Below are 17,866 nucleotides of genomic sequence, written 5' to 3'. Positions count from 1 at the left end.
CTTGGGGGAGGAGAATAACTCGGCTGGAGGTCGAGGTTGATTCGGCGCTGGTGGTTGGTTTTCTTAAGACAGGGATTTGCGATTCTCATCCATGTCGTTCCTAGTACGGTTGTGCTATGGCTTACTATCGAAGGTCTGGACAGTCCGGATTTCTAAAGTGTATAGAGAAACAAATCGTCTTGCAGATGATTTGGCTACTTATGCATTTTCTCAACTGTTAGGGTTGTAGTTGTTAGAGGTTTGTCCCTCTAGTGTTGAGTATTTAGTTACTGAGGATACTAATGGGGTTTTAGTCCCACGTCGAGTTCGTGTGTAATCCGTTTATAAAGTAAGGAGACAAAAGTCTCCTTGTTCACACTAAAAAAAAAAATATTATTAGAATGTCAAGTACTGAAGAGAAACCCATACATGAAGTTTTTAAAGTTGTATATTTAGTTTTACTGATTCATCAGAACATGGTTCTGTTACCACACCTCAGAGAAACAAGAGAAATCGGAATGAAGGGTAGAGAAAACAGAGGAAAGTGAGGCGACACCAAAAATACAGACTGAATTTACTCTTTTAAAAATTGGTTATATAATTAGTTTATTATTACATTTGGTACTATATACATCAAATCAATAAAGTTACGCCGCTAATTACACAACATAAAAAAGTCCCAGTTACTCCGCTTAACTTCTCGAGTCCAAAACTGTGAAGCTTCTCCTTACATTCTGCTCGTTTTGTCCTTTCCTAAAGCTTAAAGAGTCGTAAAGATTCAGGATCAAGCATTCGTGTGTTAGGCTCGTAATCATAATCCAAATGACCAACTCTTGGCTGATAAAAAGAAAAGACTTACCAAATCTTGACCCAAAAATCGATCCTTTTCCTTTCAGTTTCTTACCCTGTTCGGTTTTGACAGGTTTAGTGCCTTTACCGCTACTACTCTCTCCCGGTGTAAAACCCGAGAATCTACTCACTTTTTCGTGGTACACAGCCGGAGGTGCAAGCCTTAATCGAGGCAAGCTCTCTATCTGTACCAACCTCTGATCTTTCTGAAGGTTGGTTAAGATTTCAAACTGCAACGTTGAACAATGTAAACCTTTTTTAGTTATTTGCAATGACATTTTCAGTTTTAGAATTATAAACATCTTACCCGTGATATTTGCTGGTTATGAGAATGATTGCTCATTTCATTCTCGTGTAAGTAAGGCGAAGCACGTTGTGCAGACCCGGCGTTTGACGAAACTGTGCTTATTAGTCCATAATCCAGGTAGAACGATTTACCTTTAGAAGAACTTTTGCTGGTCTTCTTGGTCATACAGACAGGACAGCCTGATGAGGAGACATGAACTGATGACGATGATGATGAGGTCTCATTCTCTGATGGTTCACACTGAAGATGTGTTGCGTGGCCACAGTTGAAAACACGTACACGAAGAGCAGTAAATGTCTTGGTGAGAGGGCAACTGCATATACAACAAAGCAAACTTCTGGGTGCATACCCGTGAGAAGCACCTTTCTTGAGTAAGTTCATGGAGTAGAATGTATCATCTTCGATTAAAGACTTTGCAGTATCCTGACCAGGGTAAGAAAAGTTTTAGAACATTTGAAGAGAGATCACCCAACCCATGCACGAGGTTACATGATTAGAGAGACGCATGTACATACCAGTATTCTCCGTTCGAATCCATATGTTCCAAGCATTCCCAATATTGTAAGTTTAAAATCACCAAACTCTTGAGTACCGTTGTCAGAGAGGAGTTTTGTCATGATTGTTGGAAGACGAACATATCCTATCATTCCTTCAACAATCTCTTTGATAAATTGAGATATGAGCTTCGTCAGGATGTGTGTACCTGCCGTATCAGATCCTGGAATCCTCCACTTAATTGCAACGTCTGATTCATTGACATTAAGTTCCGACGGTTTAACATCTAATGGACCTTTATTTATTTCATCGGTGTTCCTCGGTTCCCTATATGAATCCATCAAAGGTTCACAGAAACTGCATAAAGCACGAAGAGAGAAAACAATGATCAAGTAACAGCTCGTCGCACTCGCTCAGGCTTGTTGTTAACTCCAACATGAGTTTAATTGCATATGTTTAAGAGTAACTATGACGTGAGTGTTATTAGGGCGAAAAGAAATTGGTTAGTAGCGATGTGTATGATCATGCTTACGTGTCAAGAAAGCGAAACCAAAGTATCTCAGACTCCTCTGGATTAAGACGAGGAGTGTTGCGCTGACACAATCCTACACAAGCTTGCAGAACACCTTGTATGTCATGTACCTGAGGGATGGATAATAAACAGCATGAGAAAAAGAGAGAGCGAAAGCACGGCATATAGAAGCACACTTTCTTATTGTATAGAATATACAGACCTCCTTCAACTCTAGAGCACTACTGAATAGTTCCAAGCTGGCTCCTTCGCTAGCACTCAATTTCATTTGTGTTATAAGGTAATCCACTGCATTTTCAAGTTCAACATATTTTTCATTGAGTCCAGAGAGTGTAAGTGACAAAGCACTTGCTGCATCACCCACCCTCTCCAAGAGGAATGCTGCTGCATCTACAATTCCATATTCCTGGCACAGACGTAGACAGTGTTCCACCCTGTAGCTGTCAAAGGTTTCCAGAAATCTCAAGACTGACTTCGGTTCGTACTTGCATAATAGCTGTAAAAATACGCAGAGAATCATCAGCATTGAAGGTTGAAACGATTCCATGATGCCACCCAGGACCCACTAAAGGATATGAAGAGGAGAATAAGAACAAGTCGAGCTGGCAGTCAAATCACTTTTTAAGACAAACGAACCAAACAAAGTTCTGGTGTAAATAAAGCAATGGGGTTTCAATCTTGGAAGTTCTGAAACAGTAGTGCAAAGAGCCATAACAGTTGCAAGAGGCGATATAAGGAAAGTATACTTTGGCAGAGACCTAAGACTTGTTGCGGACTAAATTTGTCTCACTCGCTTCGGTAATTATAGTCAAAAAACCAAAATATTGTTTCCAGAGGCAGACTTCCACGAGAACTTATATCTATTAGACATCTACCATTTTATATAGAAGGCTAAAGAAGGCTTCTAACTAAGAAGATAAGAAACATCGACGCTGCAGAGAGATTCAGTTGAACAAGTTTTCATAAATGCTTACCTCTAAGTAAAGCTCAATCATGTCATCAGTCACATTAACTGGATTATCTTGGATGATTTTGGGAAAGCCATTAAGCTCTTCCAAATAAATCTCAGCCTCTTTGGGTATATCCCTTCTAATGTTTTCACCCGAATTATCTGCAGCTTCATATTTTTTTAGACGAGAAAAATCAAGACTCCCAGACAAGTGAACCTCAATGACAGTTTTGAGATACAGGAACAAGCTTCTTGGATGAGAATGGAGCTGCTCTTGGATGCGTGTGATGTTGTCTTTCAAATTATCAATAATCAGGAAGAATGTTCCCTGTCTGCAAAAAATGTCAGAAAACCAATATTATTAGACCCCACTAGACCTAATCAACAGAGAGAGAGAGAGTAAAATCAATCTAAAATTACCTGTTCAATTCAAGGAGCTCGGGAATCCTACAAATTATTGCAGATTGGAAGGCAGTGAATTCATCCCCACTCAACCGTGACAGCATATTGTTCACATAGCAAAACGAATGTATGGGTTCATCTGCCTCTTTCATGTAGCTATCCAAAGCTGCAACGTACCTTCGACCGAGAATATGAATATAACCACAAACCTGGACATTGGAAACCATAAACAGAGATCAAGGAGGACAACCCAAATTAAACATCGCAAGCACGCTGTAGGGGAATGATAAATGTCTATTAAGAGAATACCTGATAAAAATGTGATTTCTCACAAAGGTGTGATACATAAGCTACATCCCAATCAGTCTCCGGTACAGCTTTCAGAAGGTTTAGTAATTGGGTCTCTCTCATCTTAGAAGACACGTTATATGTTGGATGAATGTGATCTGATGTTAAGTAATCTAAAATCTGTGCCAATACGCTCTTGGGAATACTAACTTTACCACGTGCTGCATAAAATGCAACAAACTCATATAGAAGACTTAAATCCTCCTTAGACGGCCAATTTTTATCTGATTCTGAATCATCTGGATCGCCAGATTCATCAGCCTGGCTTAAGTCCCCATCAAGAACGTGAACTAGAGCATCTATAAGATTCTGGATTAGTATATTGTTGTTAACTTCGGGTAAACTGTCATCAGTCTTGGACTCTAAACTTACTTCACCGGACTCCAGCAGATGACCCTCATGATTCACCATTTCTTTTTCTACAAATGCATATCTTAGGACATCTAAAGTGGCTTCAGTATCCATCTCTAGTAGATGGTAGAGGTTCAAGTAAATCCATCGAGATGTTACACATGTACTAGAATCATGGGTGTTTGATTTCTCCAGTAGAAACTGAATCAGCTCGGTCCTGAGTGATGGCAAGCGTGTAGGACTTAGAGTTCCATGTCCTGCAGATAAAACTCAAATCAGTTTGTGAGAAGAAAATGCTTATACAAGTTTATAGGTCACCAGATACTATACTTGGGTACATTGCAGATCATAACATGCAGTGAAACAATAATTAAATCCTACCTGGGGGAAAAGCCAAACCAAGAAAGCAGTACTTTAGATAAACAAGCATCCGGTACCTGAAAAAGAAACATGATAGAAAAAAAGGGCAATTTTTGAAGGTTCAGACAACAACTATATTGTGTCATGCAGGAAATCAAACCTTTATTAGACAGCAATAATATTGAAATTAGCTATATGCATAGGTGCCTTCGAGGATTAATTTCATGTTAGATGGAAATAAATGAACCTTTTGAATTCTAGGTTTTCCTCTAGTCCATGACTGAAACAAGCGAAGAGGGGGCTCTCAAGTTCAGTTTTGCGCGTAAAGTTTTATTAAGCCAGAATAAAGTGCAACGACCTAACATAACATACCCAATGGCTGTAGCCCTTTGTTGCTCACTGTTCCGTAAGACAATCAGGAGTTCCTCCAGAGGTGACCTGAAATCATCCAACCCCTTGTTGAAAAGATAGAGCAAGGCCCCATAAAGCCCATGCTCACGGCAAATTCTGACTACCTAAGTGTCAATAAGGAAAATATCAGAAAATCAACGATAAAGTCAACACATCAACTTATTGAAGATAAAGACCAAACAGGACAAATGAAATTGTCTACAAAACCTGACCTGATTGAAATCTAAGGAAGAAATATCCATGTGAAGTACACACTGCTCAATTCTTTGAAGCCATCCTTTCCTACTATAATGTTCAACCAGCGCTTGCATAATCTGAGCAGTATGAAACAAAACAAAAGAATAATAAGATAAAATATAACAGCACTGTTGAGGAAATATCTTATAGTTCCACAGAAGACCTCAGGAGGAAGAGATCCAAGCATATCCCTCAATATATAAGGCTCCAAAAGCTCCAAAAATGTATCTAGACAAACCAAAAGTAGTTGCCGCAATAAATACGATAAATTATAGTGTCTCATTATACACAAGGAATTAATAGTCATCAAGAGATTTGAACCAAGATCAAACTGTCTTGAAAATGGACAGCAGATTCCGAAGCACGTGTATATCTCACTTAATAAACTTAAGGTATAAAAATATTACAATTAGCATTGCAATACTATACTGTTTGATTTAGCAAACTATACAATTACTCTAAACCGTTTATAGAAGAACTAAACTAAAAATTTGGGAGAACATACATGCAAACACGCAGCACACCATGTGTGTGTGTGTGTATTATGAAAATCGGCATACATAAGAAAAACAATAACCCAGAGGAGATACCAAAAACAAGATCAGTTGACCAAAGCTCTCTAAGGATTTTAAAGAATAAAGACACAGAAACAGACAACCCTGTTCCTTAATCCTAACGTGGTAAACATTTTCAAAGAATTATATAGTTAGAATGATAGTTAACCCTGTTCCTTAATAAAATGTAGCACCGAAAAAGGAAGTTATTATGAACATAATAGATGTGAAACATATACCTCTTTGTTGTACAGCCACAAATCTGGAAAATATCTCATCAAAGAGCAAATCCATCCTGTTAATATGAACACAGAATTCAACGGCAACACCACCAACACGATTGTATTGTTCTTCTATCTCTAAATTGACATTAGTAGTTCCACTGCTTTGCTCATGAGTTACTCCATTTTTTTCAATCTGATTGGAAAATGCTATTGAGATATAAGAAAATACTTCATCTACGTAGGAAAGTAGCAACTCTGCTAAACTGGGTGCTATGGCTTCCCTTATGGCATCCACAGTTTTGGGGAGGTCAACAACCCCATGAGCTTGACCATTAAAAAGTGACATTGCCATGTTAAATGCACCCATCCAGTCACCTCCTCTCCTTAACACATCAACCCGCTCCTTCCACGGCAAAAGTCTGGAGATAATAAGATGCGCAGTCCCGAGAATGTATACTGAAGCCCCTCTGACACCCACAGAGTTTTGATAAGCTTTCTCAGGATTTCCAAAGACATTTGTAAAGTAAGTATGATAGGAAATTAGGTCATTCCCAGAAGAACCAGCCACAGAAAAGTTTGTCTGGTGAATTACCACACCATCTCTTGTGAACAGATACAAATGGCCCGACACAGTTGGGATCACCAACAACTGAATATGCAGAGAAAAACAGCAAAATCATGAATATGCATTTGCTTAGAAAAAATATTTATATCAGTATACACACCTGGTCATCTAGCCAAACAACACCAATAGCTGGACTGTCAAGTGACCATTTGGCATATTCCTTAAGGTCTGATTTTACCAACTTGGCAACCTGAACTCTACGATCCCACGCAATGACAAGAAAAGAAACCCTATCTTCTGCCTCCTTGGAAGAATTTCCTGCAAAATTTCACGTTACTAAAACAGTACATGTAAAGTACACAGTTATAGCGGGAGAAGAATTACCCGTAGAGCATGTCCAGGCAGTGTATGGCATGGAACCCTCCCGAACCCCTTCTGGCCTAGGAAGTTGTGCATACACCTCCAAATTTGGAATGAGCTTTACCTGATAAAAACAGAAGAGGATGATCTCCAGAAGCGTAACCAGTAAATTGAATATGAAAAATATCTGGAATAGTTACCACTAGTCCAGTTTGATAGGTGAGAAATATAACAACACCTTCTTCCACCGAAGTTGAATCCTCATTAAAGAGCTTCCAAGTTGAATCAACCCCAACAACACCTCCCATCATGCTACTTATACTGCTGGATGGAACTGCAGAGTTACCCCCCTTAGAAGAGGCCAAGGAGCTTCCAAAATTTTCATCAGGCAAAGGTGATGCGGAGAGGACCGTTCCATTGTTTTGTCCATCGAGAAGACACTAATACAATCAAAATAATGTATACAAACCCATTCCTCCGAGTAAGTAAGGCTGAACAGGAAACCAGCAGAAGACAAAAAATCACAAGCAAATATAACTTTACAGAAACTATATTTACCTGCGATTTTACTGTATACATATTCAACAGCAGAGCCCAAGAAAAAGTGTGTTTGAAAACAACACCCTTTGTATCACTTGTAATCACTTTAAATAGGCGAGAACCCTGAGAATCCCGACCTAGAAAAAACGCATATACTACTGGTGCAGTATGTTCAGTGATCACTTTTGCGACCGAAGCTCTCTGCACGTCCCAAACTGTAACATGTCCATCACCATAACCTGCTAGCAGGAGGCTCCCTATCTGATTGAAGCAAACGGAGGTAACTGGGGACTGGGATCTTTCTCCTTGTAAACCAAGCCAAATCATCTAAAAAGTTGCAAACATAAATATTAATAACTGGAGTATATATCCGCACAGTTTATGATATGCTCTTGTACGAATAAACTAAAAATGGACATAATTAATGATGTATAAGACAACCTTTGATTCCATTTGATCTGCAGTATCAGAAGAATATTTACTTGGTATAACAAGGATGACCCCCTTGGATGTACCCACAGCAACAAACCTTAAATGAACAGCCAAAACCTGAGGAGAACCGTGGTCTCGCTTAAATGCTTGCGATGAAATGGTTCGGCTGATGGTATTGTCAGCATCAACATCAAAGTAACCTAAATTCGTCGAACCGACCTTAACACCCTCAAGTCTCATTGGCTGAGCAGCAGCCCCTTCCTCCCAATGCAAACCTGTATATGCTTGTTTTTTCTCAAACTCTTCAGCCAAGACAAGCTGCTTTCTAAAAGATGGTGATATTGATTTCTCTCTTTTACTCATCCTTTCTTTTTCCAACTCAACAATCCTCTCTTCTACAAGCTCTGAAATGCCAGAAATTGAGCTTCCATCATCAGGAACAAAAGCATCAATTCCCTCTGCTTTAGAATCCGGTATAACTATATCAGATTTATCACTCTCAAAATCTCCAACACTCGAGTCCTCAACATTGCTTACCTTAGTATCATAGCACTTGCCATCAGAATCATTAAAATGTTGAGACTCCACCACCAAAGAAGCGACTAACATTGTGTCATCAACAGCAGCAATTTCGGATTCTGCGGCAGTGACTAAATCAGGCTTTGAGTTTGCCTCACTGTCACGGGCATCAACTAAGCTCTCAGTAACATCACTAGCTTGGACTTGCATCACTTTAGCTTCGTTTTCTTGACTTGCAACAACCGCAACTCCACTATCAACTGAAGCAGCAGATCCAGCAACAACATTCGAAGAAGAAACTTCTTCCTGCTGCAGCAACTCACTACTTGCACTGTTAGCTCTCCTCGACTTGATAATAGCAGCGTGTGGTGTAGGAACCAACCTAGAAGCAGCCACAGCCGCCGCAAGCGCCGCACCGGGCTTCACATTCGACCGCACTCCTGCGAATAGCGACGGCAAAGGCAACTGCCTTAAAGATGATGAAGAAGAAGAAGAAGTCGATCTCCGCGTCGGAGGATTCAAATTGGATTCAGGTCTCACCACCGGAACGTTTGTAAGGGCTTCTGATAGGCGGCGGCTGCGATTCGGATCGTTTTGCTTCGGCCGTTTAATTGACGGTGGGGAAGAAGGAGGAGAAGGTGACGGAGATGAAGAACTAGACGCGTTGAGAATTTCGTCGACTGTACGGTGAGGGACGGATGAAGAATCCAAATCGGAATCGGAGTCTGAGTCCGATACGAGGAACGAATCGAGATCGAGTTCCATGTTAGACTTCTTCATAAAAACATGAACTTCAGGAGAAGGAGTTCGTAGTCTCTATGATCACTTTTGAAAGTAGCTGAGAGATTTAATTCTCTAGCCGTTTGGGTTCATCGGAAGAATCTCAATTCTCCCGTCGGCACCAGTCGACGTTTTTAATTCAGCTAACATCGATCGAGTCAATAAGGAAAACAAAACCTTTCTGGATGCGTCAGAAGGTTTCAGAAAGGCTCTATCAGCCCAATAAAAAAAGAAAAAACAAAGTGGGCTTTTGATGTAAGGAAGCCCATATGAAGAGAATGATGTTGACCAGATGTTTGACGATTAAATGTAAAAGAAGGCCACGTGTATTGTTGTAGGAGGGGGGGGAATAAACACCACCGTGGTCCATCACGCACCTGATGATGTCTCTGTCCTTGTAATTTCTCTGCCTGACTGGCTCCATGCACGTGATAGCACGAGACTTCACCAGTTCGTTTTAATATTTTTCTTCTTTTATTTCTAATATGTTTTTTTTTTTTTTTGTTAAAGGGTATTCAATTTTATAAATAAATGCCCAATGGACTATTTCCGGATTTAGCCCATTACAATCCCCAAAAGGCTTAAACCGTTTACATCAAACCAAATAAAAAACCGTGAATCAAAATTGACCCGGGTTTAAAACACGAACCGGAATCAAACCGGATTTCGTTTACCCTAATTCTGCAACTGAAGAATACAGTTGCAGCCGCCGCCCAAAATTTTGCGGATGCTCGTCGGAACAGGTCCTCCGACGAGCCTGGACGACGCGAGTCAAACGGAGATGGTGATCCAAGATCCGTTGCCATCCCGCCACCGTAGAGCAGCTTCGAGGAGGAAGAAAAGAGCCGAGCTTTCATTGTCGAAGAGAAACAGGCTCACATGTGAGAAGAGATAGGCGGTAGGGAGTAGATCTGAACCCTTCGACGGTGGCTTAGCTCCTTCTTGCCGTAGACGACCTCCCCCATCGAACAACAACCCTGAGAAACCTCCAGAATCTCCGAGTTTCAGATCTAACCACCTTCTCTCTCGATCCTTGCCGTGAATCTCCCTTTTCTACTCCTCGTCGCACCACCGCCGATAGAGCTCTTACCGTTGGTGTGTCGAGGAAGCTTCTCCCTTCCACTGCTCCCTTGATTTCGACCACGAATCTTTCACCGGATTGATGCAGCGGTTAATCGATGAAGCACCATGAGCCTTGGGCTCTCGTTGTCGCCGGAATCGACGGAGAACCCCAAACGACGGAGCAAGAGGTTGTGATCAGAAGAAGAAGAATTTGGGAGAGAAAAAATTGCCGCGCGTGGAAACCACTCGCCCGATTTTCTCTCTCAAGAGGTTTTGAAAAGACGTAACCCTTCGTTTTATTCTTGCAAGTAAATGTTTTTATTTATTTCTAATATGTTTTGTTGGCCAATAAGCACAGCTTGAAAGCTGTCATTTTCTACTTAAATAGGTAATTTGGTTTAATATCCGGAATAAACATATGTTAATTATGATTTCATTTTCTTTAGAAAAAAAACAAAACGAAGTACATAAATTTCTGTATTCGATGATTCTTTTATCTTTTATTTTTTATCTTAAAACTTGAAAACATGCATCTGCACAATCGTCATTCGTCGATATTAATCATACGTACGTGTATAGGTATAGGGTTCGTGCGTATGTATAGGTCTATCTGTCTATGAGTCTATCTATCTACACAATGTTCGTCTATAAAGCTCGTGGCTGTAACGTGCTTATTTAAAATCAAATGATTGTTGAAACATCAATATTCCTAGTTAGTTTACAATAGGAACACTCAAGAAAAAAACAATGGTTTTGCATAGTGAAATAGATTTTAATTTATGTGGTTAAAAAGAAGTAACTAAATAAAAAACAAAACTCTAATTTCAATTAAACCAGAAAAAAAAAAAAAAAAACCATAAAGTTTATAGAATTGAATGTACAACAAATGCAAGCAGGTCTACGATATAATCATAATGTGATATTACTAGTTTGACGAAAATGACCAATAAAAATTAAAAAAGATTGAAGTGGGAGAAAGTAAATGAAGAGGAAGAGTCATCGCTGTCATGGTCGCAGTTAAAGAAGGTGGTCAGAGTCAGAACTCTCCCTTAAGCAACCTTCCAAATTTATTGACATTTCTGTTTCCCAAGATCCACCCACCACTCTCCTCTCTCTCTCTCTCTATCTCTCTCTTCTTCCCTCATATCTGCGCAAGAATCTAAAAACCAAATCTCATCCTCTCTACTAATGTCTCATTACTACTACTGCAATGTGTTGACTCTGTGTCTGTGAGAATCTTCTTAAAAACTTCCGACCTAATCACCAATGGGTAAGAAGAGTAGTTCTTCTTCTTCTTCCTGGCTGACCGCCGTCAAACGAGCTTTCCGATCTCCAACCAAGAAAGAACATAACAACACCAATGCTCACGGTAATGAAGTCGAGGAAGATGAAGACAAGGTTCGTTCTTGCTTCTATAATGTCGAGATCTTGTTACTTTTTTTCCATTCACATGCTCTGTTTCTTGATTTTTATGTTTTTTTTTTTTAAATAATTCACGTGCTTTGTGTCTGCAGAAGAAAGAGAAGAGACGGTGGTTATTTAGAAAACCGACGAACCACGATTCTCCGACGAAGATCTCCGGCGTCGGAAAAGACGCTCCGACACAGAAATCCGTAGAAACGGCGACGGTCAACACAACCGCTTTAAACTCTGTTACAGAACAGAGTCACGCCGCGTTATCTACACCACCCACAACCGTCTCCGCCGCCGTATCGGAAACTCACCCTCCGACGAAGAAGAATGAGTTACCAAATCTTACGAGACGAACTTATACCGCAAGAGAAGATTACGCAGCTGTTGTGATCCAAACTGGTTTCAGAGGCTATCTGGTGAGCAGATTTTGATCTAATTATAGTTAAACTATGTTTAATTATTTAATAATAGTAAACGGGGTTTGATTTAAGGCAAGAAGAGCATTAAGAGCATTGAAAGGGCTTGTGAAGTTACAAGCACTAGTGAGAGGTCACAATGTGAGGAAGCAAGCAAAGATGACTTTAAGGTGTATGCAAGCTCTTGTTCGAGTTCAGTCTCGTGTGCTTGACCAACGTAAACGTTTGTCTCACGACGGGAGTCGCAAATCTGCCTTCAGCGACACTCATAGTGTCCTCGAATCTCATTACCTTCAGGACATTTCAGATCGAAGATCCATGGTAAGTAATCTATGTGTATATTTTTTTTTTTTTCTATTAATACTCTGTTTTAAAAACCATTGTTACTCTGTTTTCTGCAGTTAGGTTTATAGTATAAAGCTAACATTTATTTTCGAATGGTTTTTGTATAGTCAAGAGAAGGAAGCAGCATAGCTGAAGATTGGGATGATAGACCACACACGATAGAGGAAGTGAAAGCAATGTTGCAACAAAGACGAGACACTGCGTTGAGACGAGAGAGTAACAATAGTCTATCACAAGCTTTCTCTCACCAGGTAAAAAGAAAGAAAACCTACCTAGCAGTTGTTTGTTTGATAATTTGGGTCCGTTTCGGTTTTTTAATTTTCTTATGGTTTGGATGAAAGGTTCGGAGAACGAGAGGTAGTTATTCTACGGGAGACGAGGAAGAAGAAGAGAGACCTAAATGGTTAGACCGATGGATGGCATCTAAACCGTGGGATAAACGAGCTTCGACGGATCAAAGAGCACCGGTTTACAAAACCGTGGAAATCGATACTTCTCAACCGTATTTAACCCGCGGTAACTCGAGAACGGGTGCAAGTCCAAGCCGTAGTAACCAAAGGCCTAGTTCACCATCAAGAACAAGCCATCATTACCAACAACACAATTTCTCATCAGCTACACCATCTCCGGCTAAATCTAGACCGATACAAATCCGATCAGCTAGTCCCCGGTTCCAAAGAGATGACCGGTCGGCTTACAACAACTACACATCAAACACACCTAGTTTGAGATCAAACTACAGTTTCACCGCAAGAAGTGGTTATAGCGTTTGTACCGCTACAACCACCAACACTACGAATGCTGCATTGCCGAATTACATGGCGATTACGGAATCCGCAAAGGCTAGGATCCGGTCTCAGAGTGCACCGAGACAACGGCCTTCGACACCTGAGAAAGACCGTATCGGGTCAGCTAGAAAACGGCTTTCGTTTCCGGTTCCACCGCTGCCGCATCAAATAGACGGTCAGAGTTTAAGGAGTCCAAGTTTCAAGAGTATCGGAGGTTCACAACTAGGAGCATTGGAGCAACAATCAAATTACTCTTCTTGTTGTACTGAGTCTCTTGGAGGTGGTGGAGAGATCTCACCTGCTTCTACTAGTGACTATAGGCGATGGTTAAGATAATAATTCCAAAATCCATCATATTAACCGGTCATGAATTTCTCTTTTTTTTTTTTGTTATATATAAATAAAAATATTTTTGACAAAAAGAACAATGACTTTTTTTTAGTTTTTAACTTTTGATTGATGAGCTTTGAGATTGGTGTGTTCTGTGTAATAGTATTTTTTTTGTTTGCTTATTGTGTTGTGTGTGTGTTTATAAATGAAAATTCAAAATTGGAAATTGTTGTCTTTTACTAACTGATCTCTTATATAAGTGTATATCAAGCTGTCATGAAATTTAATCATATGGAATTTATTTTAGTATGAAATAACGAATTTTTTTACTGACCCCTTTTTGTATTTTATACGCAAAAGAGAGAAGTTGTTAAGAAAATGACCATAAAAAAGAAAAGCTGCAACTTTGCAACTTGAGACACGAGGAAAGAACATAACCCATGTGACATGATTCCTACATGATCAGTCTTGTCTTCAACGTTACACATTACTCCAAAAACCCACCTAAAGATCAATTAAATGCTTCTAAAATAATATAGTCTAACACTTTAGGAAATATTTTACGTTATCAGCTGAGCTTAGTGTATGTTTATCAATTATCAGTTTATCACTAAACACCACTAAAGAACGTTAGTTGGATTAAAATAATTGAAAATGATGACTAGTAGTAAAGCGAGAGACACAAAAACAGCACGCAGTTTTCATCTCCCAGAGAAAAACAGCAGGGTTGGCAACTCATTAGGCCTCATGGAGGAACTATGAAATTATAGGCCCAATAGAAACAAGAATGGGCCTTAAGAAAAGTTTTGTTTTAGGGTTAGTGAAATGTGTGCGTTACTACTACATGTAATCATAGCCCAGCACGAGTGGGGGTAAAGAGGAGAGACGGGTGTCGTCTTCTTCCACCGGAGATGGAGAAATAAGCCGACGAAGTTTTTTTTTTTTAAGTGGAAAAAAAGAAAAAAAACAGTAATCGTCGGACAACCGAAGCGAAATCCCTAATTTCCCAACACGAAACACCAATTTCCCCATTTCGAAACACAAACACGGTCTGGTATGCCGAGAAAATTCTCCATTTCTACTTTTCTTATACATTTGTTTTGGTTGTTTCGTATGATTTTTTTTCTCTCTCTCTCTCTCACGTTCCCTCCCCTCACCCCCCAAATAAAAATAAAATAAAATAAAAAAGATAAACCCTAGTTTCTTTCTCTCAGCCTGTTTCAAAGTTCAGATTTTTACACTTTTAAATCTGAGCTAAGCTGGTGAGTAATTTGCTTTCTTGGTTTTGTGGGTTTTTCTAGTTACGATCTCTTATTTCATTGGCTTGCTTCGGCTATTGGCTTGATTCACAATTTGACTGCTTTATTATTAGTTAAAGTTGGATCTGTAATCAGAAATACACAAAACACACAAAAAAGTCTGCTCTTTTTCAAAGTTTTGATTTTTTTTTTTTTTATCGCATTTAGTTTCGTGGTAGCAATGAGCTTTTCTATATCTCCTGCCACTAAAAGAACCTAAATTTAGTTTTAACCATCCTTTCTTCTCCACTTGACTTTGCATATTCATTGTACAAAGAAAACGAATTAAAGAGCAAAATTCACATATATCCCCCTATAGTATGGTCCTATTGTATTTTGTTTTCACAGTGATTACCTGAGCTTCCTGGTTAAAAGAGTATGGTTATTGGATGATCAGATATCGTTTTGCAAGAGACTCAATGTCAGACGCTAGAGATAATGATGACCGTGTGGATTTCGAGGAAGGTAGCTACAGTGAGATGGAGGATGAAGTGGAGGAGGAGCAAGTAGAAGAGTATGAAGAGGAGGAGGAAGAAGAAGACGAGGATGATGATAACAACGCTGGCAATCAGAATGCGGAAGAACATGAGGTGGAGGATTATGGTGATAACAAAGGAGGGGATAGGGAAGATGGTCAGGAGGAAATAGCTGAAGATGATGACAACCATATTGATATTGAGACAGCTGATGATGATGATGATGAGAAACCAGCTTCTCCTATTGATGATGAAGAAAAGGAAAAGTATTCCCAGCTTCTTTCACTTCCTCCTCATGGTTCTGAAGTTTTTATTGGTGGGCTCCCAAGGGATGTTGGAGAAGAGGACCTGAGGGACCTTTGTGAAGAAATGGGAGAGATCTTTGAGGTTTGTATTGCTATAATCTTTGTGGCCAATTAAGCATGATCCTCTTTTTGTTGGTTCTGTATTTAAGGCTGACTTTTTAAAATTCGTTTTTATTAGGTGAGACTGATGAAAGATAGGGATTCTGGTGATAGCAAAGGTTATGCTTTTGTGGCCTTCAAAACGAAAGATGTTGCACAAAAGGCCATTGAGGAGCTGCACAGTAAAGAGTTTAAGGCAATCCCAACTGCTAACTGAAGCTTATTTTTATCGATCATTGCTAGTTGACATTTTACGTATAACTACTTCTGTTTAACCCATCTCTTTGTTTTTTATACAGGGAAAAACTATAAGATGCTCTCTTTCCGAAACCAAGAATAGGTTGTTCATTGGTAACATCCCAAAGAACTGGACTGAGGATGAGTTTAGGAAAGTCATAGAGGATGTTGGTCCTGGAGTGGAGAACATCGAACTCATAAAAGTAAGAAGACTTTAATCAATCTGATTGCCATCTTTGATCTTGCCTAATTCCCTTACTAATTATCTTTTTGGTGCTTGTGTAGGACCCAACCAATTCCACTCGTAACCGTGGTTTTGCATTTGTTTTATACTACAACAATGCATGTGCTGATCATTCAAGGCAGAAAATGATAGATTCTAATTTTAAGCTTGAGGGTAACGCTCCAACTGTGACTTGGGCAGACCCAAAAAGCTCTCCTGAGCATTCTGCTGCTGCTGCTCAGGTATTATTTAAATAATGCGTTTAAGTCAGTCAATCTGCACAAATCTTCTCTCCTGGAAGAGTTGGCACTTTTAAAACAATCTCTTTTTCGCTATGTACTCAGGTGAAAGCCCTTTATGTCAAGAATATTCCAGAGAATACCTCAACTGAGCAACTAAAAGAACTCTTTCAGAGGCATGGAGAAGTGACGAAAATCGTTACGCCTCCTGGAAAGGGTGGAAAACGTGATTTTGGGTTTGTCCACTATGCTGAAAGATCTAGTGCATTGAAGGCTGTCAAAGATACCGAGAGATATGAAATCAATGGTGAGTTCTTTACGACTCATCTAGAAGTCAGCTATTAAGTAACATGAACGTGATGCTTTCAATTTGTCTTTAATAGTGTTTGTTTTTCGTCTCGAGAGATGTTATTTAGTAACACATTCTACAAACTACTAAACTACAGGTCAGCCGCTAGAAGTTGTGCTTGCTAAACCCCAGGCTGAAAGGAAGCATGACCCTTCTTCCTATTCCTATGGTGCTGCACCTAATGCTGCCCCCTTTGTGCATCCCACATTTGGTGGTTTTGCTGCGCCTCCTTATGGTGCTATGGGTGCTGCGGGCTTGGGTATTGCTGGTAGTTTTAGTCAGGTATATGTGCGTCTAGGGAAGAGCTGTATGTTATCTTCGAGCAGTCTTTATCAGCAAGTTATTTTCGTGTGTAACGTTTTATTTTAATTTTTGCATTGAGCAGCCAATGATCTATGGTAGAGGAGCAATGCCAACAGGAATGCAAATGGTTCCAATGCTTCTTCCCGATGGCCGAGTTGGCTATGTTCTGTAAGTTGATGGTTCTGTTAACCGATGTTGTTGATCCTTCTCTTTGGAGTCATAGTTGCATTTGCTTATACTATATTAATAACCAAAATGGATTGTTGTGCAGGCAACAGCCTGGTATGCAGATGGCGGCACCACCACAACGACCCAGAAGAGTTGATCGGAATAACGGCTCGAGCGGAGGGTCAGGCCGAGATAACAGTCATGACCATGATGGTAACCGAGGAGGCCGAAGGTACCGACCCTACTAGCAACCATAGAGCAAATAAGCAAGTAGAAAAAGAAAAAGAGAGGTGTATTGGAGATTTGTTTGTAGTTTGTTTCTTTGGAGAACTTTGAAAGCTCTCTCTCACGTGTTATAAAATATGAAATCGAAACCTCACGGTTTCTGATTTGATATGGAGATTTCTGAGGGGATAGGGTGCGAGTGATTTGATCTTAAAGTATGAGACTTTTTTTCTCTTCTGAATAATACTCTTCTCATAAGGTTTTCTTTTTGCTCTTTCTTATACAGAACTTCTAAATGATAGTCTATATGACATGTAACCATTGTGCAACAACAAGTAACACAGAGTTGATCTCATAACATAATAACTTGAAATTGTCAAACGAACTCAGACTTTA

The 17,866-nt window shown here is 39.8% G+C and overlaps 3 protein-coding genes across 17 annotated transcripts; 2 read left to right on the top strand and 1 right to left on the bottom strand.

Annotated features, from left to right (window-relative positions):
* Positions 1 to 541: 541 nt before the first annotated feature.
* Positions 542 to 9,363, bottom strand: LOC104712885 (uncharacterized). 13 transcript variants are annotated; one of them, XM_087479080.1, is made up of 20 exons: positions 7,905 to 9,363; positions 7,482 to 7,790; positions 7,124 to 7,363; positions 6,948 to 7,047; positions 6,724 to 6,881; positions 6,014 to 6,647; positions 5,384 to 5,448; positions 5,196 to 5,297; positions 4,945 to 5,087; positions 4,820 to 4,852; positions 4,594 to 4,649; positions 3,823 to 4,469; positions 3,532 to 3,722; positions 3,137 to 3,443; positions 2,365 to 2,658; positions 2,163 to 2,272; positions 1,651 to 1,987; positions 1,136 to 1,558; positions 839 to 1,058; positions 542 to 738 (listed from the first exon to the last, which is right to left on the bottom strand). In XM_087479080.1, exons 1-20 carry the CDS (start codon positions 9,192 to 9,194, stop codon positions 707 to 709), a joined length of 5,691 nt encoding a protein of 1,896 aa, XP_087335206.1. In that variant the 5' UTR covers positions 9,195 to 9,363; the 3' UTR covers positions 542 to 706. The 13 variants fall into 13 exon arrangements, with proteins under 13 accessions (XP_087335206.1, XP_087335215.1, XP_087335226.1 ...); XM_087479089.1 differs by having other exon boundaries at positions 1,651 to 1,957; positions 7,905 to 9,349; XM_087479100.1 differs by lacking the exon at positions 4,820 to 4,852 and having other exon boundaries at positions 6,014 to 6,069; positions 6,228 to 6,647; positions 7,905 to 8,254.
* Positions 9,364 to 11,188: 1,825 nt separating this feature from the next.
* Positions 11,189 to 13,774, top strand: LOC104712877 (protein IQ-DOMAIN 17). The gene is made up of 5 exons (XM_010429868.2): positions 11,189 to 11,654; positions 11,771 to 12,085; positions 12,161 to 12,406; positions 12,538 to 12,681; positions 12,772 to 13,774. The coding sequence occupies exons 1-5, from the start codon at positions 11,523 to 11,525 to the stop codon at positions 13,552 to 13,554; spliced, it is 1,620 nt and encodes a 539-aa protein (XP_010428170.1). The 5' UTR covers positions 11,189 to 11,522; the 3' UTR covers positions 13,555 to 13,774.
* A 595-nt stretch (positions 13,775 to 14,369) lies between these two features.
* On the top strand, positions 14,370 to 17,751 carry LOC104712858 (heterogeneous nuclear ribonucleoprotein Q). 3 transcript variants are annotated; one of them, XM_010429856.3, is made up of 9 exons: positions 14,370 to 14,602; positions 15,244 to 15,709; positions 15,806 to 15,922; positions 16,026 to 16,166; positions 16,249 to 16,428; positions 16,531 to 16,732; positions 16,872 to 17,056; positions 17,160 to 17,245; positions 17,349 to 17,751. In XM_010429856.3, the coding sequence occupies exons 2-9, from the start codon at positions 15,266 to 15,268 to the stop codon at positions 17,491 to 17,493; spliced, it is 1,500 nt and encodes a 499-aa protein (XP_010428158.1). In that variant the 5' UTR covers positions 14,370 to 14,602; positions 15,244 to 15,265; the 3' UTR covers positions 17,494 to 17,751. The 3 variants fall into 3 exon arrangements, with proteins under 3 accessions (XP_010428158.1, XP_010428150.1, XP_010428144.1); XM_010429848.3 differs by having other exon boundaries at positions 14,401 to 14,810; XM_010429842.3 differs by having other exon boundaries at positions 14,417 to 14,602; positions 15,195 to 15,709.
* The last annotated feature ends 115 nt before the right edge of the window (positions 17,752 to 17,866 follow it).

Source organism: Camelina sativa, chromosome 2 (genome assembly GCF_030686135.1).
Source record: "Camelina sativa cultivar CO46 ecotype springtype chromosome 2, ASM3068613v1".
Taxonomy (NCBI): Eukaryota; Viridiplantae; Streptophyta; class Magnoliopsida; order Brassicales; family Brassicaceae; genus Camelina; species Camelina sativa.
The sequence above is the reverse complement of the archived record's forward strand: the minus strand, read 5'-3'. Positions and strand labels throughout refer to the sequence as shown.